The 27,186-nt window shown below is 38.9% G+C and overlaps 1 protein-coding gene across 10 annotated transcripts in view; it reads left to right on the top strand.

The window, feature by feature from the left end:
• Positions 1–27,186, top strand: part of ARHGEF7 (Rho guanine nucleotide exchange factor 7) — a 102,242-nt gene that overhangs the window by 44,080 nt on the left and 30,976 nt on the right. For 9 of the 10 annotated variants that reach the window (XR_015749895.1, XM_026668889.2, XM_087967277.1 and 6 more), the window contains 10 exons: positions 757–851; positions 3,712–3,807; positions 6,239–6,361; positions 10,886–11,024; positions 18,504–18,563; positions 19,824–19,970; positions 20,538–20,624; positions 22,774–22,852; positions 23,895–24,034; positions 25,059–25,283. Coding sequence is in view for 9 of the 10 variants with exons in the window: in XM_026668889.2 (XP_026524674.1) it covers positions 757–851; positions 3,712–3,807; positions 6,239–6,361; positions 10,886–11,024; positions 18,504–18,563; positions 19,824–19,970; positions 20,538–20,624; positions 22,774–22,852; positions 23,895–24,034; positions 25,059–25,283 (1,191 nt within the window). In the remaining variant the exon portion in view is untranslated. The remainder of the gene's footprint in view (positions 1–756; positions 852–3,711; positions 3,808–6,238; positions 6,362–10,885; positions 11,025–18,503; positions 18,564–19,823; positions 19,971–20,537; positions 20,625–22,773; positions 22,853–23,894; positions 24,035–25,058; positions 25,284–27,186) is intronic. The other variant, XM_087967281.1, reaches the window with a different exon arrangement.

Here is a 27,186-nt window from a genome sequence, read left to right as displayed (position 1 = left end):
GGCTATAAGTTGGCTGCATTGTATAATATCTGAAGATTATAAAACTCCTGGGAGACAGATCCAGTTTGATTGATTTTATCAAAATGTTAGTTATTGGGTTGTTTATTTGTATTTCTTTAAATTGTGAAATACTGTATATTATTAAGATGCAATAATAAAATTTTGCTATAATTCTAATAAAGATGTAAAACAGCATAGCAGTAGATTTGGAATTGTATTTGTATTGCTGCTGAATCAGATTACATATTATTAAAATTGTATCCTAGAAGACACAAATTCAATTTTTAATTGACTTTAATATAAATAGGTTATAGTAATATCATTCTAAACCAGAGAAAAAGCTGCAGAACATGTACTAGTCACTAAATTTCCTTTTTGCACACTAACTAGAAAACTTTAGCTATCATTGACTTAAGTAACTAAAATGTATTTAAATGCAAGTTTTTTTCCTTATACAGAAACAATAGATCCATCTACTGTATATGATTTGTCAATGAGTTCTCTAGGGTTTAGATTTTCCAGGCCTATCTGAAGTTAAGATTTTTGCTTATAAATCATGTTTTTCTTTTGAGTTATGACAAGTCCTCTAATTTTTATCTCTTTTCTGGGGTCATTGCATACTCTTGAGAATTTTCATTTTTCACATTATAGCCTTTTCTGAAGAATAAAACATTTTCAAAGAATTTTCATGTCTAACACTTCTTGTTTTTTTCTTCATAATTGTAACATTTTGATTTAAAGTTTTATGTGTTGTAGGTGCTACAGAATATTCTGGAAACAGAAAATGAATATGCTAAGGAATTACAGACAATGCTTTCTAGCTATCTGCGACCCTTACAAACTAGTGAAAAGTAAGTGCATTTGGTCATTGAAAATGTTTGAGTTAGATGGGAGATCCAGAGCCAGTGTCAGGTATGGTGGTTAAACTTACAACCACAATTGAAATCAAATTTCCACCACTAAGCAGTGCAGTCATAAGGCAAGACATCATGTGACCGGACTGATTTATGAAAGCAATTGCAGCATTCCCCATTACAATCATTAACTAAGAATTTTAAGTGAGTGTCCACCCCAGTCCAAATGGGATTGCAGGATGGGTCCTTCATGGCCCAGAGCCAGGTAAGGGACTGCCTCCAACTCCCTCCACCCACTTATCTCCCCATCCCATAACTGTCATTTGGCTACCCTGTACACTGCGAAGTAGTGCGGTAAGCAGCCCCAGTACTTGTTCAGAAGGCTTTCCTAGGATTGCACAGTTTTCTAAAGGAAACACAGATTTCTGAAGGCTCTGGGAGTCATATGTAGAAAACATTTACCAGAGAAGCTAGGTCCAAAAAGAGGACAAAAAAGTCAGAGTAGCACTCTGTCTGGTTCGGCCATAGTGGCTGACACACAAAGTGAAAGGCTGGTGCAGGGAACTGGTAGAGAAGGCAGATGGACGAACAAATATTTCTGAGGCAGCTGAGGTATCCCATGGTGTGGCAATCAGCTCCAGAGCTGTGTGATTCTGCGGCTGCCTGGCATTCCGCAAGGCAGGGTGCAGAGAGGACCAAGGGTCATAGATGAGTGGGAAATAGGTGTGGGGAATTGCAGCGTGTATGTGATTGTAAGTGTAGATGGCCTGTCAAGTGCCCAAATTTGGATCATGTGACCACGGGAATGTTGCAACAACCATAACTTTGAGCATGGGTCGTAAGCAGGGGTGGGATACTACCAGTTTGCACCTATTCGCTAGAACCGGTTAACATTCTAAGCAGTTCGGAGAACTGGTTGTTAGAAGAAATTACTGGCCTAATCCTGTAATGAAGGCAGGAAGGAAACATTCTGGTGTTGCTAAAAGAAACTGCCTCTCCGTTAACCCTTATTACATTCTTGGCAGGACTAGACTTCCTGTCTCAGGAACGTCTCTGGAATTTTTCCCCCTCCTTTGCTGGTACTTTGCTTGTGTGGAGTGACCATTCAAAGTTACAATGGCACTGGAAAAAGTGACTTATGACCATTTTTCACACTTACGACTGTTGCAGCATCCCCACAGTCATGAGAGGCCAGGCGAGGAGATGCATGCCTCGATGTGAGTGATATTGAATTGGCCACGCCCAGCCAATAACATGACCACCAAGCCATGTCCACCCAGTCACATGACCACCAAGCCACGCCCACCACCTAAGCCATGCCCACAGAACCGGTTGTTAAAAAATTTGAATCCCACCCCTGGTCATAAGTCATTTTTTTCAGCAATGATGTCACTTGGAGCTTTGCTGAACAAATGTTTGTAAGCTGAGGACTAATTGTATTTGTATTTGAGATCGTCAGAAAACTAGCCTGGGAAACCCTAAACATATTCTGGAAGAAGTAATGGCAAATAATGTCCACTTTGCTGCCAAGAAAATTTCACAGACATGTTTGGAAGCTGAGTTTGGCTCAAAAAAAAAAAAAAAAAGATTTTACTTAATAACCTTTTTAGTAGCGTGTAATGTGTTTTTTCAACAGTAATGTGTTTTTTCAACAGTCTATACTAATAGTTTTATAGTGAATGAGAGCAGTTCATTAGAAAAGTGCCAGTCAGAAGGGTACATAGAAACATAAGTTGCCATTCTTAATATAATTGATTACCTATCATTAACTTTTTTTTAGATGGCATTGCCCTATACAGCAGTGGCCCCCAACCTTTTTTGTGCCACGGCCCAGTACCGGCATCACAAAATGATCTGCGGCCTGGTACCGGCATCAGCACGCATGACAAGGCAAGGCGAGCCGAGCGACCGGCCAGCCAGCTGTCCCCCGCTTCTCCCCGCCACCTTCAACTCCTCCTTTGTACCTTTGTCGATGGGCTTCGCTTCGGGACGGCTTCGGGACGGTCGCTCGGCTCGCCTTGCCTTGGGTGCTGAAAGAATCCTCGCGCCTTAGTTTCGTTCGAAGCCCCTCCTTCGATGAAACTAAGGCGCGAGGATTCCTTCAGGACCCAAACGCCGCTTTCCAACCAGAAAAGCTCACCCAGAAGTACTTTCTCGTCAAACAAGATGGCGGCACCCAGCAAACCGGCGGCCCGGTAGGAAATGTTCCACGGTCCGGTACCGGTCCGCGGCCCGGTGGTTGGGGACCCCTGCTATACAGTATATTGAATTAGTTTATTCATAGAGAGTCAGTTGTCCTGGCTCCTTGTGTCTTGACTCTATTCAAGTCTGCTCTGGATACTACCTGCTTTCTAATTTCTTCAGGTATTGCACATCTTCAACTGCAGTTCTATTACACTGCTTACATGTTCACATTTGGATTATTTTATGGTGGAAGAGAGCAGCCAATTTCCTAAATGAAAGGAGAAAGTTTCTTAGATAGAATATATGGTCGGTGCAAATTGTTCTATTGTATTATGTCATGCAAAAAATGTAGAAGGAATGGCAGAAGCTGGGGCAGAGTGAAAAAGGGATTAGCCTAGAATCCCTGTGTAGCCACAAATGAACTAAGTCCACCTTGAGTGCCCTTAACCTTTATCTAACTCTAACCTTTATCTAACTCGAACTCGAACTCTGATGTTTGTTGAGAAGATTCCTATACATAGGCTTCTAGCATTAAATCAGTTTAATTGAACCAATAATGTGTCTTGGTCTTGGGTCTGGCAAAAAGGCAGGCGGGAACTCTCTGACGCCAAGGCTAATCTGAATCTTTTTTTAGAAGTGTTTTGTTTTAATATTCTTATTTCCTTGGTTACAGATTACATTCTGCAGATACTTCATATTTAATGGGAAACCTAGAAGAAATTAGTTCTTTTCAACAAATGCTTGTACAATCTTTAGAAGAATGCACTAAGTAAGTAGTGGGGGGGATTGTTTGTTATTTTTTTATGTGGGGTATTTATTGTTTGTAAGCCACCCAGAGTCACTAAGAGGGGGTGGCCTTTAAAATCTTCTAAATAAAAAAGTAAAATAAATTTTAAAAATCTTTATGTTAACCAGTCAAAAATGAAACTTCTCAGCTCTGAGGTAGACTAAGTCAGAAAAAAGACTCAATAAAAACTTATACCAAGTGAATTAAGACAAGGTAATTTTAAGCTTCTTCCTCTCTTCCTTTTCCTTTTTGAGGTTAAGTTGTATTTGTCTAAAGGCTGATAAATACTTCCTGTAAAGCCATTTCTGTTATATATAAAACTTTTTTTAATTTTTAAAAAGTTGAATTAAATTTTATTATAGCCTGAGGCCACTGAACTTACAAACATATAGGCAAATAAAATGTCAGAGTAGCTATATATACCTAAAAATTCAGAGAACTATATTATTCATTGAATTTTCTGTATTATCACTAACTTTTAAAATTACTTTCATTTTACTTCCAATAACAGCATAAATAAAGGTTCATCCATAGTTTCCATAGATCGCAAAGTTCATTAAAATTACAGGTGCTAACCCAACTTGGACAGGGTGACATTGGGAGCAGACTAAAAAAAAAACCAATAACAAAAATGCCAAAAACAAAATACCAATGCTAGTTAAAAACTTGTTAATTGGTAATCAGGAATCAAAATGTATTCAGTGTCTCCAGATGAGAACTTTGTTCCTGCTGATCCAAATGTGGAAGAAAGAGCCATGTTTTCACTGTCTTTTAAAGGCCTGTTGGAGCCAGCCGTAAATTGAGGAGGAGGGGGTTGTTTGAGAGGACAGGTACCACCCTAAAAAAGGAGTGCCTCTAGGTCCCATAAAATGATAGTTTCAAAATTGATCAAAATTGATCAGCGTTATCTGTTGGAGTGTAAAGGAAACACAGATGTACTTGGAAAAAGTCGTCCTACAAATCACTTGGTTCTATGTTATGCAGGGCTTTATAATTTCACTGGAAGCTAATGCAGCTTGTGGAGTAACAGTGCTACATAGGCATGCCAAGAAACAGTCATAGCTACCTATGTTGCTGCATTCTGGACCAATTGTAGCTTCCAGGTGGTCTTTAAAGACATCTCCTAAATTATTAATTTAGCTGCTAGGTGTAAAAATATAGTATGGCTCCTTATTATGAAATTTAGCACTAATTCCCTTGAAAATATATAATCCCGTTTCAGAAGCACATTCTATTTTTTTTGTTTAATCTTATTTAGTTATTTCAGTGTTTTCTTTCAAAAAGCATGGTTTTCTTTCCACACATGCTCACCACAGACCAAAAATGTTTCCTTCCTTCAAAAATGTTTCCTTGCCAACGTTTGGTTGGGTATATATTTTGTTGTGAGATATTTCTTCTTCTTTTACTAAAATTGCGTACCAATTGTACTGTTATTCCACTGTAACTATTTCCATATGAATAGTTGCATGGAATAATAATATATATCCCAAATGTGCTTCTTCATGATATAATCTAAAAAATGAAAACTCCAGACCTGTTTTTATCAAGGAGTGTTATTAAGTATGACTGTTTTTGTAAACTTAAACAGTCTTTACTGAAACCTTTTTTTAAAACCACAGAATACAACACCTCCCCCCCCCTCGCCCCCCAGCATTTCAAGAGTACCATTTCAGAGTGGATAAGTCGCTGTACATTACTTTCACAATTATTTGTGCAGGTGTACTGGTGACCAGGTAGCTAGTGAGCCAGGTTCACATTTTGCTTTATTTTATTATTTTATTTTATTTATTTATTATTTTATTATTTAAAACATACAGTATATTGTAGCAACCAACTCTTCATTTTTTATTTATATGCCTTTAAATAATTTGGGATTGAGATGCTTTTGGCATTGTACATAAATTACTACGATTGGTTCTGGTGACGATTTTCAGCATATGGCAAGAACTGTGGAGTACTCATAGGCCTTTATAGTGCTGACTTTTTCACTCTGAAAAGTTCTCTTCCTTGAAATCTGCAAACCATCTATTACTTTTTTGCCAGAAGCTAATGGAGACCCAGCTTCACTAAAAGTGGCTTTATCCCCCCCCCCCCCTTTTTTCATATTTTTTAAATTGTCGGCTTGAACTGAATTGAATTATTATTATACCAAATAATAATTAGTGTAAAACATATTAATGTTTACTCTATTTTAATTGTTGATTGAAAATAATATTTTATAAAGGGAATGAAGATATGTTAAATGATAATTTGTAGAACTGTTTTCTGCTACTTTGTTTCCTTCACTATTTTTCCATCCAAATAAGAATGTTCATATGAACTTTGATATCAGTGTCATCTGTGTCCTGATAAATGTGAAGGCATTGGGTCTTAGATAATTTTAAAAAGGTACATTGATGTTGTTTTATTTCAGATTACCTGAAGCCCAGCAGAGGGTTGGGGGTTGCTTCCTAAATCTCATGCCACAAATGAAAAACTTATACCTTATATATTGTGCCAATCACCCATCAGCAGTAACTGTTCTTACAGAACACAGGTATGTGCACCTAGAAATGATACAAATAAGGAAGAGTTTATACATTTACGTTTTGCTTCTTTTTCTCTGTTTCAGAAATAATGTTGGCAACAAATATAAGCCTATTGCCTTGGTATTTTCATTTGATTGTGGTGGAAATGCATTTTAAAAGTTTGAGTCATAAATAACAATGTTTTTGTGTTGGACTTGAAAATAAATATAGTTTCTTTAAAATGTATAGCTTGATGTTGTCTTCAATAAAAGTTTGCTAATTTCAAATTGAAGAGTCCTGCTGGATTTCATCAAAGAGCTGTCTAGTCCATATATAGAATCATAGAAAATGAATAGTGTTGGTATTAAACTTTAAAATCTTGAATGGTTTGGGACTGAGTTATTTAGTATATTTTTTGCACCAATATAAATTAGGTCATCCAAATCCTTTGAAAGAGGTGCTTCATAAGGCAGAATGCATGCAAAGCACCTCTCTTTGAATAGTTAAAGCAGCTACATCCTTCTCATGCAATTGCTTCAAAGGTTTTTCTTGATTATTTCTCTATATAGGCATCAGCACAACCAAGGCTGTTTAATGATTCAGCAAAAACTGCTTTGTATATGCTCCTGTAGATTATATTTCTCCCCAAAGGATTTGGATAGCTATAATGTAACCTAAAAGAAGCTTTGCTTATGGATTGATTCATCATGTGATAATTCGGCAAGTGGATATGAGATAGTGGTCTCTTTTCTATTTTTTAAACTAAGCATTAAAAGTTTTTTTCCATTGTGTTTTAAAAGCTTAGGTCAGCAGTTTTGTTGTTTTAGGATAATTTATGAAACATTTTAGTTATGATCTACAAGAGAGATTTCTTTTTGGATACAATAGGCATTTTTAGAGGCCTAGTTTGTTAACTAGGTGGAAAAAGGCCTTCTCCAATGTTAGATTTTTTTTTCATTTAGAGTTTTTTTAAGCTCACATTTTCTCTATTTTTAGCTTTTTAAATTATCATCTTCTGCCTGTGTCTTTTATCATCTTCTGCCTATGTCTTTTAAAACATTTAAAGTAACATATTGATGGCTTTTATGGATGGTAGAGTTCTAATAGATACATGATAGAAAATCTGTTTTTAGATGTTATAGTAGAATGGCTGGTCGAAGTAATATATTTATTTGAGTTTGGACATGTCTTTGCATTTAATATTATTACTTTAATTTTTTAATATTATATTTTGTATGTTCTCTTGGAAAAATACTGTAGTTTGAGAGACAATTTATAAATAATTAAAACAAAGAAATGACTATGAGGAACATTGCAGTTCAGAGGCTGAATGCCACAGAATACCAAATATTTCGAAGGGAATAGTAGGATTATTGCCTTAAAGCCTTTTTGTGCACTTTTTGGAAGAATCTGGTTTGCTACAATCAGAGGCTGCATGGGAGCTTGTGGGACCTTTGATCTGATCCAGTGCAACTGTTTTTATTCTTCTTGCTGTTATGTATTTTTAAAAAGCCTTTTCAAGTTACTGCATGAAGAGATTGCCCAAGCAGCATGCTATTATTGCAAGTGGGGCTAAGATTTTATATTTGATAACAGTTGATCATTGGAAAAAGTTCTGGTATTATGTACACCAAGGTAGTTTTGAAGTTTGTGGGAAAAATATCAAAAGTGTGTGTAAAGAGTGCTTTTAATGTGATTGTGTTGTGAATTTAATTGTTAGTAGCAAGTAATTGAACTTGCTTTGACAGCCATTAAATGAAGTATATTTCATGCTCAGTTTAGAATTTTGTCTGGTGGCCATTCTAGAATAATACCAGGACATTGCCTTTTCTGATAGCTAAAATTGTAATAATTGATAAAGCACAATACAATGCAAATAGGTTTGGCTGGGAAGGATTTCTGTCCAGATTTTTCTAATAAAACACTTCCCTGCAGCCATCCTAGCATGACACCTGGATTATTTTTCATTTCATGAATTCTATTTATATTACAAGGGCTGTCATCAAGCCAGCCAGTTTAATTTTCTGAGATGAATTGGTTGCCTATGAAAGTACTGTTAATAGAATACATTCTGAAGAAAATATATACTTTGCACATGTCTTAATGTATATTTTAAAGCGTATGCAATGATTTTATTGTAATATGTTTCCTGGGGAAACTATTGAAATCTAGAATGCAAACAAAATAGCATTATTTTAATCGTTGTTATGGCTGTTAGGAGTTAAATATTATTTGATGACATATAATTGATCAAAAATTAATACAATTAAGAATAAGATGTAAAACATACAATACTTCAGATGTATTGCTTAAAAGTAGCAAACCTATCTGAGATAGACACCATTGCTATTTTCTTAAACTATAGTTGCATAAACTTATATAATATAGCTGGAGCTTAATTAGACATGACTATTGCATTAGCCTCATTGATTTTATATCAAATTTCAAAAAGGGAAGCTTGGAAAATCACACTTACGAGAGATTAATTGGCATGTGGGATTTCGATAAGCATCTGATGCAGACAATCTATTGTCCCTCCCTCATGTGGTTTCCCAAGGGCTGCTAACATAGGGGTGATGTCATACTTGAAGCAACAGCCTCAGAATAAGGCATTCAGTGTTGAAGCGCAGTCAGGAGCTCAGATCATTTAGTGAGTCAAAGATTTGCTGGAGGGTCTTGAGCATGCATTGTCTATGTGACATCTTTAGACCTTTCAGCTCTGAGAGTTCATGTTCTATGTATTATAGGCAGGAACTGGAAGTGTAAGTTATGACTTTGAGTGTTTTGCACTTGTTTATAATTATCTATATTTATTCTTGTTCTAGTGTTTACTGACTGATTTCTGATGAAAGTACTTGGAGGTTTAAAACATTATTCTTAATTTGTAGTGGTTTTATACCTTAAAATAACAATTGATTAGATGTAATTTGGAGGACAATTTTAACTTGTGCTTTAATTCATTGATTTCTTAAGATCTTTTTAAAATTACAGTTCTGTATTCATGCATTCAGAAATAAGTCTCAGTGATATTAGAGGGTTCATAAATAGTTCTAAGACTGTAGAACTTAACATTGGGAAATGATTAGGGCTATCTAGATAGCAAAGATCTGCACCAGGTCAGTAACTCTATATTAGTTAGTAGTCATACTTTGCTTATTTGTTCTATGTAGCCAACCTGCTTTGAGTAAATATTACTATGTAGTAATTAAATTTTTTGTACCGCATTTAGTTGTTTGTGCAACTAAAGAATTGGTTTTATCTTATTTTTCTGTTTTAGTCCAGTACACTGTGAATTTGCTGCTTAATGTTTCTCACATAAAGAGTCTTTATTAAAATAGCTATGATTTTGAAAAATATACAGATTAATTTTGTGAACAGAATCATCATTTTCTAATGTGATGAAATATCTATATCCCAAGATTCATATTTAATCCCAAAGTAAAGTTCTTTCACAAGAAAAAACAAATTGAAATAGTTAGCAAGTATGTACAGTAAATCAAAATTGTGCTTTAAGTATTTAATGTTTTATGTCAATATAAAATCACAGTTCTATGCATAATAAAACTTTGTTAAAATAGTATCATATAAACCTTTCAGAATGTATTAGTGATTTTTGTTAGTGGTGTAGATCATATATGTATATAAAATATATATAAAATATATTTTCATAAAACATGGCTTCAATTTCATTAGCTGAAGAATCAAAATAGTCACTGCCAAAGAGGAAACTGTCTTGGTCATGAAAATATTAGTGAATAAGGCCTGCATCTTCTCTACTTTATCTCTTTTCTTCATGGAAATATTGACAGCTTTTTTAAAAAGCACTTTCTTTTTAATTTTCTTTCAAAGTGGTATTAAGAAAGATCAATGAGGCTTTGGAAGAAATCAAAACATAATCCAGGTAGACCTTAAAATTCTATTTGTCCCTCTTGTAAAGCAAAAAAAAAAAGGCACTTGATAGTTCTCATAGGTTGTCTTTTTATAATAAAACGAGTAGTGATAGTATCAAGTCTCTGTCTTAATATTTGGTTATTTCCCCTGTGGAGAGAAGAGTTTTGAAAAACATTCAGGGATTATAAGAAAAAGTAATAATAGATTTTTTGCATTGTTGTTTTTAAAAGGTGATCAGTCCTGTGATGTTAAAATAGAGGTTCACAGAAGATGCATAGCAGCCAGGGTTCAGGATTTTCCAGTTCTTGACCCTCCACTTTCATAGATAGTTTTGTCCCCTCCCTGTCCCATTTTCCCCAGATTGCATAAAAAAGATTTGAAAGAGATTTAAAGCACTAGTATTGTGGGTGGCCTGGTTTTGCTCTAAATAAAGGAAGGCTGAGTCATAACTATTGATTTTAGGTGGAAATAGTCTGACGGTATGCTCTGATTCTGTTGACTTGACATTTGGAACAAGCCACAACACGCTGCAATATTGTGCAGATCTACGTATAGAAGATACTGTACTGGAATATTTTTGAAAATTTCTTAACAGGTATGGCTGGCTGCAATTCCACATTTAAACTTCAAATGTTTATTTGTTTTACTTTTTGTATATACAGTGAAGAATTAGGAGAATTCATGGAGCTAAAAGGAGCCAACAGTCCTGGGATTCTTGTACTGACCACAGGCCTGAGCAAACCTTTTATGCGTTTAGATAAATATCCCACATTACTCAAAGAGCTTGAAAGACACATGGAGGTACAGTATATCCCCACAGCATTTACATTCTAGTTTAATAGTGATTTGACAAACATCTTAAAATAGCATTTCAAAGATGATTGGTAGCAAAGTACATTACTTTGTTCTTATGCCTCTGAGATCATAGAAATAATTGTTCAGGAATGCTAGATTATATGTTTAAGGTTGACTGTATTTTCTAAGACAAATTAAGACATTCTTATTCTAAACTAATGGTCTCTTCAGTTGACTTGTGAAATCTATAACACAAGAATAAAGCCAGTTTATTTTGCATCTGTGATTCAGTACTATGAAATTGCAGTGTAGAAATATGCAGTATAAATGCCACTGGGGATATGGTAATAATGCTGTTTCTGATTTTTTTTCCTTTTCCTAAATTTTGTGGCTTTCTTTCATGCTTTTGCAAGATTAGGAAGAAATGATTGAACATGTTTGATCATTGAATGTCAATCATCTTAAGAGAGCATTGTGAAGCATAGATTTTTCATCTTTTCCCATGCTGAAGTTTATTCTTCGGTGTGCCATTGCAGTTCTCCATAGAGCTGCTGCGAGCATCCAGAGTGGGAGGTGCTCCAGTCTCCGCTCTTACAGGCTGAGCTATAATTGAGGAACGCTCCTCCTCCTCCACGTGACTCCTCCGTAGCGTTCCCCAGTTTTAGCTCAGCCTCGCAAGAGACAGGCAGCATTTAGCAGCTCTTCCTTGGCCGATTCAGGAAAAAATTACAATTTAATTCAGGTTTGATTTCTATTCCTTCTCCTTGGTCCCTGCGCTACTGGTTGGTCTTAACTGCCTAAGAGGAGCGTTTTTTCGCCCCTCAGGGGGAGGAAAAAGGGTTTTTTAACAGCTTTTCGCGCCCCCCCCCCTCCTGCTCCCTGCCGCCGTTATAAGCTGTCCCTGCTCTTAAGCAGCGGCTTGTTATAGCGGTATTCGTGGCACTTTGGTTGTTCCTTCCCCCCAAGAACGCCTAGACTAGAAGGTGAGCTTGCCTCCCTTCTGCCCCTCGCCTTTTTCTTTTTTGCTTCTTTTAAGCTGTTTTCTTCCCTTCGAGGAGTTGTTTCCGCTTCTGAGCTTCGCGCCGGTCCCGGCCGCCATTTTGGGTGCGCCTCATGGCCGGCCACCATTTTGTTTATTATCGTTGTCGTTGCGGTGACTTTGGAGGCCCATAGCAGGACCGGAAGGCCTGTTTAGAGCCTGTTTATTAGGAAGGTATTGTGGCTCCGAGCCCTGTTACCTTTTGTTAGTGTTGTTGGCTATTCCCGCAGCCTGCTCAGAGGCGAGGTTGTAAGGCACAAGTAGTACCTCCCATTTGCTTGGGAGGCTGCCTCAGGAGGCCCATTTTTTCTGTTTTCTTTTCTGGCCTCAGCGTTCATTTGGCTCATTGGTTATCTTGATTTACCTTTTTTCCTAATTCCGCAATTTTTATTTCAATTTGGCATAACCCCACAGTGCTACGGTTCTGTTAGACCTTATTTGGTCTCATCCCTATTAAAAAATAAATAAAAATAAAAATAAAAAAATAAATAATAATATTAATATAATTTTTAAAAAAATTTTTTTTCCAAAAGGGGGATGCGGTTCAACTATAGGTTATCCGGCCTTTGTTGTAGGTCGAACTCCTAGGCGCGCCAACCGCCTCATTGAGCACTATCAGTCTGTATTTTTGCTGTTATTATGGCCGAGGACAATCCCAGAGGACCTTCTTTGAAGGCCAAGTCAAAGACACATCATTTGCGCAGACAGACCAGGGAGGCATCCAAGGCTTCTCAAAGGGCGCCATAAAGCCTTGGAGAAGGAATTTGACAAACGGACTCACAATCTGTGCCCCCGGCACCTCCTATTCCCACCCCTTCTGCCTCTACTCATCCTCCCTCTCTGCCAGACCAGTTCTCTCTTTCCAGGCGCAGTTCGCCCGCTCGGAGCCTCCAAGCCATCCAAACACCTGAGGCTACTTTCACACCGACTGCGGCTGGTCTGCGACCAGAGGAACCATCCGCAGACCCTATTCCGGACAGGGTTAGAGAATGGATGCAGCTAGCCATCCGCCAGGGGATTGCCGAAGGTCTCCAACAAATGGCCAGACCAGGCCTTCCAGCGATGGTTCCCGATGTCGAATCAGTTTCTGGCAGATCTCTTCCCAGACCGGAACCTCACCATGGTCAGGTACTTCCCCAGAGGGAGATCCCCTTTCCAGAAGGGGAGGAGGAGGAGGAGGAGGAAGAGGAAGCGGGTCTAGAACCCTTCAGGGAAGAGGAAGAATCGGATAGGGGGTCCCTACACTATTCTGAACCCCTCTTAGAGATGGAACCGATGGAAGGAGAGATGTCAGAGGATGAGGGTATTTCGCCTGACCAGCCCACCTTTGTAGGCCTGTTCAAACCCCATCTGTTCAAGTCCTTGTTGTTCAAGGCGAAAAATATTTCGGGCCTGATGTCTCAGTTGCCCTCCGATACCTCCCCAGCTGCCTCTGGAGATCCAGAGGATTCTATTTTCAAACAACTGGTCGTGGAAGCCGAAGTTATCCCCACACCACCCATTTTCTCCGACTTAGTAGCAAAGCAGTTGGGCTCAACAGCCCCCTCCCCCGCTCCCTCCAGTCAGGACAGGAGATTTTTTAATCTCGATGCAGAGTTCTCCTTATTAGACATTCCCGAGGTTGATGATCCCATAGTGGGGTTAGCATCATCCTCTACTCCAACCGACCCTCTCGAAGCGCTAAAGCCAGAGGACAAGCGGGCCGAGATGGCGCTACGCCGGGCACATCTATCCGATGCTTGGGCCATTCGATCAGCCACGGCCGCATCCTTTTTTACTCGATCCTCTATTAGATGGCTCTGTCAGTTAAAACAGCATGTTCCCCCCATCTAACACCAGGGCACACCAGGACATTGCCAAACTTACGGCTGTAGCGGAATTTGCGTCTGACGCCACCTTCCACTCCGTTAAGTTTTCCTCCCGGGCTATCTCTTCACACGTTACAGCCCGTCGTCTGCTCTGGCTTAAACATTGGCAAGCAGACATCAAGAACAAATCTAAATTGGTTTCGGCTCCCATTTTGGGAGGCAAACTATTTGGGCCGGCCCTGGAACCCTTGCTGATGGAAAGCCGAAATAAAAAGAAATATCTTCCATCTCTTTTTCTCAGACCGGAGCCCAGAGTGTCCCAGCCCTTTCGAAGGGGCTCCTTTCGTACCCCCTAACAGATACCCTTCTCCCCCAGGTTTCAGAGAACCCCGTCCTTTCGGCCGACCTACCAGGACCGCTCCGACACCGGTGACAGGAATAGGAGAGGGGCCAACTACAGGAGACCTTTCCGGGGCGCAGGAAGTAAAGCGTCCCGGCGCCCCAGATAAGTCCCTAACTCCCTATCCCATTGGTGGGCACCTCAAATATTTTCTGACCAATGGAAATCATCCACTTCTGATGTTTGGGTTAGGGACACCGTCAAATTCGGTCTATCCCTTGAGTTCCAATCCCCCGGAGCATTTCATGGTTTCCCCTCTTTCCAAGGACCGCACCAAGCGGGCTCTAATAGAAGCCGCTATCAAGCACCTCACCGAAATCAGGGCCATTCAGCCCGTCCCATCTTCCCAGTGGGGAAGGGGTTTTTACTCCCACCTCTTCATAGTTCCAAAGCACTCCGGAGGTTGGAGACCCATTCTAGACTTGAAGAGGCTTAATCGCTACATTGTCCGGCATAAGTTTAAGATGCATACCCTTCAGTCTATTCTTCAGGGCATCAGAAAGGGAGATTGGCTCACTTCCATTGACCTCTCAGAAGCATACCTCCACATCCCCATTCACCCCTCCTTTGTCAAATTTCTTCGTTTTTGCTACAACGGTCATCATTTTCAGTATGTGGCCCCGAGGACCTTTACCAAGGTCCTGGCAGCCCTAGCGGCTCACCTTAGAAATTTCCCCATCCGTATTCACTGTTACCTGGATGACGTTCTCATCCTCTCTCCTTCCAAATGCCAAGCCGTAAGGGACACCAGAACTACCCTCTCGGTTCTTCAGGCCCATGGTCTTCTAGTAAATTGGGAGAAGAGTCAGCTTTCTCCTTCCACCTGAATTGCACACTTAGGGACAGTGATTGACTCAGTTAAAGAAAGGGTCTTCCTTTCCCCTGAAAGATTCCTCAGCATTCAAAAGTTGGTCAGGGTGATCAGACGAGCGAGAAAGGCGTCATTACTGGACTTATCTAAATTACTTGGCAAATTGGTCTCATGCATATCCATTATTCCCTGGGCCCGTTTGCATACCAGATCTCTGCAGTGGTTCCTCCTGCCATATCAGCGTTCCGGAAGGGCAATTCAAGAGCCATGGTGAAGGTCCCTCCAAGAGTTCTTGCATCGCTTCTTTGGTGGACCAGACCCGCTATCAACAAAGGACATCTCTTCAAGGAGCCCCAAAGGGTCACCCTCACAACAGACGCCAGCCTATCCAGATGGGGGGCCCATATCCATTCGCTCTCAGCTCAGGGCACTTGGTCAGCAGCCGAGCAACGGTGCAGTATAAACTGGCTGGAGCTTCACACGGTATACCTGGCCCTACGCACCTTCCTTCCTCAAGTGCGCGGCCGCCACGTACTGGTCCTGACGGACAACATTACGACCAAGGCTCATATCAACCGGCAGGGGGGCACACATTCCATCCGTCTCATGAGGGAGGCCGAGCGTCTCTGTCGCTGGGCGGAGACCAACCTTTTATCCATCAGGGCAGATCACATCTCAGGGGCCTCAAACGTTCGGGCAGACTGGTTGAGCAGGGCCACCTTAGACCAGGCAGAATGGCACCTACATCCCTCCCTGTTCAGGGAGGCCTCAGCGATATTCGGCCACCCACTAGTGGACCTATTCGCGTCACCGCTCAACACCCAGATACCGAGATTCTTCTCGAGGTACCCCACCAAGGGGGCAGAGAATCACGACGCCCTACGCTGCCCCTGGCCCACAGGGCTCTTATACGCATTTCCCCCTCTACCGTTAATCCCCAAAGTGATCCAAAAGCTGATTCACGAAAGGGCGGAACTTCTCCTGGTTGCTCCGTACTGGCCCAGGAGACCGTGGTTTGCAGACCTTCGCAACCTGTCAGTGGCCCCTCCCTGGAGGATCCCACCGGACAGGATCTCGCTATCCCAGGGACCTCTTCAGCATCCAAATCCTCAGTGGCTTCAGTTAGCCATCTGGAGGTTGAGCGGGAGCGTTTAAGAAAGGAGGGCCTCTCCAATCAGGTCATTGGAACCATCCTGGCAGCGAGACGGCCTTCAACCACCCGGGTATATAATGCTACCTGGAGCATTTTCTGCAAATGGTGCCACAAATCACACATTAATCCGCTCTCCCCATCGATTGCTCAAATTTTGGCCTTCTTGCAAGAAGGACTGGACAGGGGCCTCTCCCCCAATACCTTGAGAAGGCAAGTGGCAGCTGTATCAACTGTTATTTCTGGCAACTCCTCTGACCCACTTTCACACCACCCTTGTATTCGAGCATTCCTTAGAGGAGCCACCAATTTGCATCCTCCAGTAATACACAGATACCCAACCTGGGACCTTAACAAGGTACTCACGGCACTGACTAAACCTCCCTTCGAACCTCTAAGGGAAGCATCACTTCAATTCCTTACGTTCAAGGTGGTGTTTCTCGTAGCAGTTACATCTGCACGATGGATATCTGAAATAGCAGCTCTGTCCGTGAGAAAGGATCTCTGCGTTTTCCACGCTGATCGAGTGGTCCTGCGACCATATCCTTCCTTCCTACCCAAGGTTAACTCAGCCTTTCACAGAGCACAGGAACTCATTCTTCCTAACTTTTGCCCCAAACCTTCTCGAGAAAGGGAAAGGCAGTGGCATACCCTCGATGTCAGATGTGCGCTTCGTATTTACATCAGTCGCACTCATCCTTTCAGGAAGTCAGAATCACTGTTCCTGTCATTCCAACCAAAGACGCTGGGTTTCAAAGTATCCCCGTCTACTGTAGGCCGTTGGATCAGAGCTACAATCTCCAAGGCCTATTTAACTCAGGCGCTTCCTGTTCCCAGTGGAATAACCGCACATTCTACAAGGGGTGCGGTTACCTCGGCAGCCTGGGCCACCCAGGCTTCGATAAATGATATCTGTCGAGCGGCCACCTGGGCGTCTCCGTCACCTTTTATTCGTCATTATAAAATCGATGTATTTGCTTCAGCAGAAGCGTCCTTTGGCAGGCGAGTCCTTCAACAAGTGGCAAGAGAACCAGAGGATATTCCGACCCAGATGGAGTCCCTCCCGTAGGACAGGCCATGCTTTGGTATGTCCCACTCTGGATGCTCGCAGCAGCTCTATGGAGAATGGGCGTTGGTACTTACCTGATACGCCCTTTCTCGTCGAGCTGCGTAGAGCATCCAGCCCCACCCTAAATTGTCCGTCTGGTGGGGAATGCTGTTTCGGCCAATGATTCAAACAGTTAAGTAGTTGTGAGTTGCTACAATAGTTAAGAGGAGAGGATAGTTGTTTGTTTTCTCGTCTTCGTAAAACTGGGGAACACTACGGAGGAGTCACATGGAGGAGGAGGAGCGTTCCTCAATTATAGCTCAGCCTGTAAGAGCGGAGACTGGAGCACCTCCCACTCTGGATGCTCTACGCAGCTCGACGAGAAAGGGCATATCAGGTAAGTACCAACGCCCATTTTATTATACAATACATAGTCAGTCAGTTAATAGCTAGATATTAGTTACTATTACTTGAAGGCCAAATCTTCAGTCTTAAACATAGAATTAAGAGGTTTAGTTTAATATTGTTGAATGTGTGTGTAATCTTAATTTTAAACGTAAATATTCAGTTTGAGAATTTTGGCACATTATGCCATTAATCGTATTTTTAATTGTTTCATATTGATGTACATCATTATCTCTTGAAAAATTGACAGTGCCCAAGTTTTATTTTCTGTTCTAAGAAGACTAGACTAAATCGTATTTATATACCCTGTTTCCTTTAAAATAAGACCAACCGGAAAATAAGTATGATTTTTCAGGATGTTTGTAATATAAGCCCTATCCCAAAAACAAGCCTCAGTTAAGATTGTCAGCATTTAGTACTATATTTCCCCCAAAAAAAAAAAATAAGACCTAACTGGAAAATAACCCCTAATGCATCTTTTGGAGCAAAAATTAATACAATACTGGTGAAATTTTTGGGGAAACACAGGTAGGAAAAGATAAACATTCATAAAATTGATTCCTATTAAGAAAAAAAATTCTTGCAACATTATTTGTTTCTTACAGATAATCAGAGTTAGAAGTGATCTTGTAGGTCATCTAGTCCAAGCGGGAGACCCTACACCATTTCTGACAAATGGCAGTCCAAATCTTGATCTTATTTAGAGATTAGTTGCTTAAATCAGTTAAGAGGAAAATTTCTTAAGTGTTTAATCCAGTATTAACAGAAATGGCATTAATTCCAAAACAAGCTGTAAAGCCATTTCCCTTTGAATTTTCTTTTAGGATTATCATCCTGACCGACCAGACATTCAGAAATCCATGACAGCTTTCAAAAATCTTTCTGTAAGTAACCTGTAGAACTCAAGAAACAGAGCAGTAGCTTTTGAAGACTATTTTCTTGGAGTGTAGCAAAGATAAAAGTTAACAAAGCATATGCATGGAGAAATAAAACACAGACACTTCCATTACAGATAGTCCTAGACTTATGACCACAATTGGGACCAGACTTTTGGTTGTTAACCTAGATGGTCATTAAGTGAGTCACACCCAATTTTACAGTCATTTATTACTACAGTTGTTAAACAAATCACTGTAGTTGTTAAGTGAATCACGTGGTTGTTAAACAAATCGAGCTTCACCCTTTAACTTTGCTTGTTGGAAGCCAGCTGGGAAGGTGGCAAATAGCAATTATATGACTCTGGGTAGATGCAATGCCAGTTGCTAAACAATTGAAATTTGATCACATGATCACGGACATGTTGAAACATTTGTAAGCGACAGAACTGGTGGTAAGTCACTTTTTTCAATGTCACTATAACTTTGATCTCTAAACGAATGGTTGTAAGTCAAGGACTATCTGTAATAATTTTGATTTGAGCACAGTGACAGTACTAGAAATATGGCAGTGACTGATGAATTCTACTTCTATATTTTAACATATTTTTAACAAACTTTTGAAAAGAGGTTTCCATATTTTTAACAGTCTTCGTCAGAAGTTTTATGTCTTCATCCTCCCTGTTGTGTTGTACAATACACAAACTTACATTGTCGGAAATTATTTACCCTCAAAGTCAGATTCAAGCTTCCCTTATTAATTTCTTTGATCAAAACTTTTTTGGCAAGGTTTAGAACTCTGTAAAAATGGGAATAGAAAGAGTTGCTCTCCCAGAGGCTTTCAGTTTCCATTCCCATTTTTAATTTGGGGACTGGGGAGACATCCAAAGATAGTACCGTTCTCGAATTACTGTTTGAAGTTGCAACGGCACTGAAAACTGATTTACACTGTTTTTCACATCTCTGACTATTGTAGTATCTCCATGGTCATATGAACAAAATTCGGACGCTTGGAAATTGACTCATATTTTATGATGGTTGGAGTGTTCCAGGGTCCTTTGATAACCTTTTGTGATCTTCTGACAAGTAAAATTGATGGGGAAGCCAGATCCACTTAACAACTGTGTTACTCACTTAACAACTGGCTCACTTAGCCACAGAAATTTTGATCTCAATTATGGTCATAAGTCAAGGACTACCTGTACTAAAACAACTATTCATAGCTACTCCAGTTATATGAAGTGGTGATATTTTATTCTGGTCCTATAGGCACAGTGCCAAGAAGTACGGAAAAGAAAAGAACTTGAACTCCAGATATTAACTGAAGCCATCCGGTGCTGGGAAGGAGAAGACATTAAAACATTAGGAAATGTAATTTACATGTCACAAGTTATGATTCAGTGTGCTGGCAGTGAGGTATGGCAAATTTTGCTTATACTACCGGTAGTACCAGAATTGTTTTTACTGTTTTTAATTGTTCTGAGCCATTCAGAATTATTTGGCAAGTGGATATCCTTAAAAATACAGTCAGTCTAGAAAGAAGGGCCAATACAACAATTTGCCCCTTCAAAATAGTTACTTTTAGCCTTTTTGAGTGTCTTCTTTAAAAATGTCTCATCTTTATTTTATTTATGCCAATAAAATGATATTTTGAATTTCACATTTACTAGAGGAATGAAGTCTTTTAGAAATAAACATTTTATCATAATAATAATAATAGAAGTCATTTTCTTTTATTAAAGAATCAGTATTTCTCTGAGAGTTTTGCCTTTTCTTTCAAATAAGATTACATTCTCTATAGGGAGTTTGTCCTAAAAATCTCTTAGCCTTGTTTGTTCTAAAGATGTCTAATGTGTTGCTGTTTAATAATGATGATTTGAGAAATATTGTGATTGCCAGCTCATTTGTTTATCTGCATTTTATTTAACCTTGCCATTTAATCTGATTTTCATATGTTACTGGTTTTTCTTTTTTTCTAATAAGGAAAAAAATGAAAGATACCTTCTTCTTTTTCCTAACATTTTGCTGATGTTGTCTGCCAGCCCAAGGATGAGTGGCTTTATCTACCAGGTAATAGAAGCTTCAGTATATTTTAGTCTTTGGGATGGGATGAGTCAAGATATTTATTGTCGCTTTTGTCTGTGAACACTCTGGCACCCATTAAAAAATGAAATTCTAATGCCTGCTCTCACATACATACATACACACATATATACATACATACATACACACACATATACATACCATATGCTGTATGTATGCGTGTTTGTATGTATGTATGTATGAAATATATACCGCTATATAATCACAGTTCATTCTGAATACATAGCAGGAAAAAGAGTTGATACTATATAGTACAAAGCTATTACAGAATCTAGTTGTTGTGCTTCAGATACCACGAAGCCTTTTCTCAGAAGATAACAAAAAAACAACAACAACCCACTAGGTCATGGAGAGTATGTGTAGCATCCCTGACAATATTGTGAACCTTGGTCAAGCAGCACTTATATGCTGTGTCCTGGGTAGAAGGAAGTGAACTTCCAATAATCTTTTCTGCCGTCCTCACCATTCTCTACCTAGCGTTCGTGTCCGAAACAGTATTACTTCCAAACCACACAGTAATACAATATGACAGGAGGCTTTCAATCGTCCCTCTATAGCAGTGGTTCCCAACCTTTTTTTCGCCCCACACCCCTAAAGAAATTTCACTCGAACCTCGCCCCCCCTGAAATTTAGACTTTAGGAACTACTGAACGCGTTAAATATATGGTAGGATTGAATCTTTTCAGCTATGTATGTGACAGCCACTAAATAACGATACTTAACTCTAAAATGAAAACAAAGTTAATCCATTGCATAATAAATAAAAATGCCAACATATAGCCAATATCCTATTATTTACCTGGACTTTTCTCGCACCCCCTGGAATATCGTCTCGCACCCCAGGTTGGGAACCCCTGCTCTATAGAAAGGACAGGGGAAGGAAGATGTATTCTTCTCATATGATGCAGAAAATGCAGGCACTGCTATTTCCACTTCACCAATGTCTCACTGTTGAGCAACCAAACTAACCTGCTCATCAGCTGCACACTTAAAAAAATGGTATTACTAACCACCTCCATAGTTGAATTGTTAATACACAGAGGTGTTTGGCTGTGCCTGCCTTTACTGAAATCAGCAATAAAAACTACATTTAAAACCAGGCAATTTGTTATTACAGCAGTTCATCAAGCCCTCCACCTCCTCCCAGTAATCAGCCTTATTATCATCCTGAATAAGGCTCACTATTGTTGAATCATCCAGATACTTCACAGTATGGTTTGTAGCAAACCTCTCACAACAGTCATGGGTCAGCAGGGTGAGCAACAGCAGCCGTGAGGACAACTTGTGCTCAAGAACAAGGTGTTAGAAATATTAGTCCCAACTCACACATACTTTTTCAACCAGAGGTGAGAATACATTGGATGTTGCTTATTCTAACATCAGGAATGCAGTCAAAATTATTCCATGCCTCACCTTGGCTCTTCTGACCGTCTTTCTGTACTGCTTATCCCAACATATAAGCCTCTATTACTTAGAGAGAAACCAACCAGCTCCTATAATGCAAGATCAACTGAGAAAGTTATGTTCCAAATGCTACTGTACCTCTGTTAGGCCATTAATGATTTGAGAACTGCAACTTAAAATAGGATGGGATGATGGTGGATGAGGTGAAATCGGCCAAGGTAATGATGATTTTCAATAGGCTACCAGTTGTGTCTATTAATTGGTAGTCAAGATACTATTCATTTTCTCCTCTCCATACACTCTTTAATTCTGCTTTGATTTTTTTTTTCCAAAACAGATTTCAACCATGTGTGGGACAGTTCATGGGAATGAGGAGGGTGGATGGGAAGAGGAAGGGACACTTAAGCTGCATGTGAAGTTTATTCTTGTGACTAGAGTTTTACCTCAATGGACATAACTCAGATATAATTATATGTGGACCTAAACTATTACTTCAAACTGTAGAACCATTTGTATCATTTAACTAAGATCTTGCTATGCAAAAGCTTTTTAGATAAATAAATATATCATTAAACATCATGTCTAGGCATCTAGAACTTTCTTCAGTATCAAAATGTATGTCTTCAGTTATGATAAAATTTCCTCTGTATGTTTTATTATTCAGTAATATTTGATGGATTAATTGAAATAATAATGGTACATTTGTTTTTAGGGAAAGCTTCCATTAACAGGGATGACCATCACAAAACTAGAAGATAGTGAAAATCACAGAAATGCATTTGAAATATCAGGTAATGTTTTAGTTATTCTGGGCTTTTTTGTGAATATATAGCAAACAATGTTACCAGAATTATCACCTGTTCATTTTCTAAACTACTGTTCTCCATCTTGGTTTTCTTCAATCCATAATCTCCAGAAAACATGTCCACTGGTCTAACAGGCTGGTGTATGTGGGTATTAAAACTCTTTTTTTCAGGCAGAAGAAAGGCTATTCTAAACCTGTTGGAAGTCTGCTAAGTCAGCAGCAATATAGTATAAGCTCTCTAGTTTTGCATTATCCCACTTAAAATTTATTTAGTTTAAATGTATGTATGTATATTTTCTCTTTAAATAGGGTTCATTACAACTAAAAGGTATCCTAGAAAAAAGTGTAATGTAATCTAAAACTAATCAAAGCATATTATCAACAGCTAGAATAAACTCCATTAATTTGTAGGTTTAGAGAAAGATACGTTATAAAAACACTGAAGAAATAAGGGCATTGCAGGAAATAATCTTCTTTCAAATCTTTAATGGTCTAACAAAGGTACTAGCATTTGGAACATAACTTTCTTAGCTGATCTTGCATTATAGGAGTAAGTACCATTTGAGATTTTTAGGATTTTAGAAGAAAAATCTTTGGCCTGTATTTGGAAATGTACTGGCAACCAATGAGTTTTCGCAGATTACTAAATTAGCAACTATTTTCTAAGGTTTACTGATGAATATAAGAAATGCCCATCATCTTAAAGGTCAAGTAGTTGTCAATAAGGCAACCCCTTGCAAAGATGTTCCAGGCATGAATTTGTACTTGCAACCTTCTGACAAATCTTAAAGCCAGGTATTACACATATTCAGAGTTCTTGGAAGCAGGAACATAAATTTGGTATTAATAGTTATCACGAATTCTTGTACTATAATGTGGTGAAGACCACCTAATGTATTGCATAGGTATAGAAGAATTAAGATATATGGGTATTTTCTATACCTTATATTACAATTCAGCTTTATATAATTTTTAAAATTTAGTTATTTCTTTTACTTTTTTGTTCAGCATTTTCTATTTGTTTCTAGGCAATATGATAGAGCGGATATTGGTATCTTGTAATAATCAACAAGATTTGAATGAGTGGGTAGATCATCTTCAGAAACAAACCAAAGTAACAACTGTTGGAACTCCTGCAATTAAACCACATTCTGTTCCTTCTCATACGGTAAGAGGATATCTGCCTTTAGTCCGTTACTTATAAATTAAAGAGGCCCAATCCATTATGAAGGAGCTACTGAAGAAAACATTTATATTATAAATGACACAAGCTGATAATTAAATTGCAGTGATAAAATTACTGAGCATTTAGCAATAGAATTTTAAATTGAATAAATAATTGGTGAAATGACTGTGATTTATTTATGTAAGAAAGGATTGTGTCAAATATAGCCGAATCTCTTGCTACTTTGCTGGTGTCTTCAGACAAAAGTCATCCAGGCTGAGAAAAAATATGCAGAGTTATTTTCCTTATTGACTTTACCCTTTTGTGGACCTAGTAATACTCACATGGAAAGTAGCTATATCATTTGCTTGATCTACAAAGTTCCAGTAATATATACATATACATTGTCATATATACTGACAAATGTATTTTTATTATTAAATTAACTCATTGTTAACATTTGTATGCAACAGAGTTGAAGGAAACGTAAATTCCAATACATATAGCATTGCATGTTCTTGCTGCATTTTTAACAGTAATAACTAGTTGAGCAGGACAGAATGATGGCTTAGTGGTTAAGATGCTGGACTTGTCAGCTGGAAAGACGGCAGCCCAGATTCAAGATCTGAGTGCCACATGATGGGGAGAGCTCCTGTTCTTGTGCTAGCTCCTGCCAACCTAACAGTTCAAAAGCATGCAAATGTGAGTAGATAAATAGGTATCACTTTGGTGGGTATATAACAGTGCTCCATGATGTCATGCTGGCCACATGACCACAGAAATGTCTTTAGACAGCACTGGCTCAAAGGCCTTGAAATGGAGATGAGCATTCCACCCCCCCACCCCCCCAGTCAGCAACAATTAGCGGAGTAAAATCTGCAGGGAGTCCTTTACCTTTTACTTACTAGTTTAACATAAATAAGGTAGTGTTATTGTTCATGAGAATACGGCCAACATCCATAATCAGATGATATTCACTGTATTCAATTTTTTTTGGTCCTTTCTGATTCCGTTGTTCAAATGGCAGCTTCCATCTCATCCTGTAACACCATCTAGCAAGCATGCAGATAGCAAGCAAATGCCGATGACTCCTGTCTATCATACCCTTCCACACCCTTCACATCATGGGACACCTCATACCACTATAAACTGGGGACCACTGGAGCCACCTAAAACTTCTAAGCCGTGGAGTTTGAGCTGTTTACGACCTGCACCTCCGTTAAGGCCTTCAGCTGCGCTCTGTTATAAAGAGGTGAGAATGAATATCCCATGCTTGTTGTTAATTCTATCCATGTACATTCTTTGCAGCTTTATAAAACTTTTGAACTAGCCTTCATCCAACATCAAGTCACATGTAATTATGAAGAGATGGGTATGATTTTGACAGGAGAAATTTCAGCCATTCTTCTAAGAATGGTGTGATCAGCAGAGAATTCTTGGTGTTTTATGTTTTTATAGTAAGAAATGTATATGCAATAATGAAGCCTATATGATTACCACTATGTCCTAGCAGCGGTTAAATTATTTAAAATGAAAGTTCTGAGTTTGATGTTATATCATATTCAGTGTTGCATCCACAAAGATACCTCAAGCTTTATCCAACCAAAATTCTTAAAAGCAATCAAATGGGTCTCTTAATGCTTTCATGTGGTTAGAATTGGGCTGCATTTTCTTTGGAGCTCATCGAAGACATCTTGGATTGTGGTCAAAGCAAACTCTTCAGCTTTCTTTCTTGATCCATCTTACCATACCAGATTGACTTGTTTTCTCTCTGAAATGATAAACTAACCATGGCTTGCGTAGTATGTCTTTCTTATTCTGGCAGTAACTCTCCTCATGTTTAATAAAGTGTTAGCTGGTTTTAAACAGTGGATTTGGGACCAAAACATTCTAATTAGAGTTAGAATTTCCCATGCTTATTACAGTGAAATGTCCCTCTCTTCCTGGACTATCACTAGATATTTTTTCAACATATTATTTGACTACAAATGAAAGTTTATTCCCTGGTTCTAGTTGACATGCTACTTGGTAGGTGACAATGGGCAAATATACATTAAAATATACAAATATACTAATCTAACACAGTATTTTGTGGCATACTCTTTTGAGGCAGTAACTGCAGTCAAGTACTTTCTGTAGCTCTGAGTAAAACTTAACTTCTTAATTGGCAATTTGTCACACTCTTCATTGATCAAACTGTTTCAGCCATGTTAGGTTGATGGATTCTTTCTCCCAACTCTGAGTTTCAGTTCTTATATGCTTTATTGCAGGTCAGGACTCCTAGCAGTCACTTCAGAAAAGTCAGTTGTTTGCTTTTGAGCTACTCCTGGGTTCAGCTAGATATATGTTTTGGATCACTATCCTGTTGCAGAACCAATGACTTACGATTGAGACAAAGCTTTCTAAGACACTGCATTATGTTTCACTCCAGAATGCCTTGATAATCTTCTGGTTTCATTCTGTCCTGCACAGGTACCCAGTGCAGGAGGCAAAAAAGAAATCCCATAATATTATAGAGCTTCCTCCATGGCTCCAGTAGGAATGATGTGTTTTTTTAAAATTTATACTTATGTGAACAGAGTAGCTGTGACTTAACAAAAAGATCTGGTTTTGTTTTCATTTGTCCAAAGGATATTCTCACAGAAAGATTGTGACTTGTGAATTTGTATTCTGTATAATCTGGGATTAGTTTTCCTCTTGTGGCCATGTCCAGTAAAATTGGTTACAGTCCTTTATTTTTTATTCTTTACAAGAATATATTAAGTCATACATCACAAGGAAAATGTCTGCTGTATGGACTATGAAATAAGGTTGGATACCACTTACTTATGTCAGTTTAAACTCATGGCAAATTGGGATTGTTTAGGGAAAAGTAAATGTGTACCAATGCTTTTTTTTGGCCACATCTGCATCAGCCTCCCTTATGAAAAGTTGCATATGTTCTGAAGCAGAAGTGGAATCCGTGTTACATATATTGTTAAATGCCCATTGTACACTCAAAAGCAGACAGATTTCATGATACCAGTTGTCAGAAAATGTATTCATTTTTAGGATTACCTTTGGGTATTGTTTGCCTTTATGTAATCAATTTCCATGTACCTCCAGGAAAGCTGCAAAATGTCTGTCAGGAGCTATAGCCTACAGAGGTCATTTGG

Source organism: Notechis scutatus, chromosome 5 (genome assembly GCF_049901735.1).
Source record: "Notechis scutatus isolate UNSWTSFEM ecotype Mainland chromosome 5, rNotScu1.2, whole genome shotgun sequence".
Taxonomy (NCBI): Eukaryota; Metazoa; Chordata; class Lepidosauria; order Squamata; family Elapidae; genus Notechis; species Notechis scutatus.
This window is presented reverse-complemented; position numbering and strand designations above follow the sequence as displayed.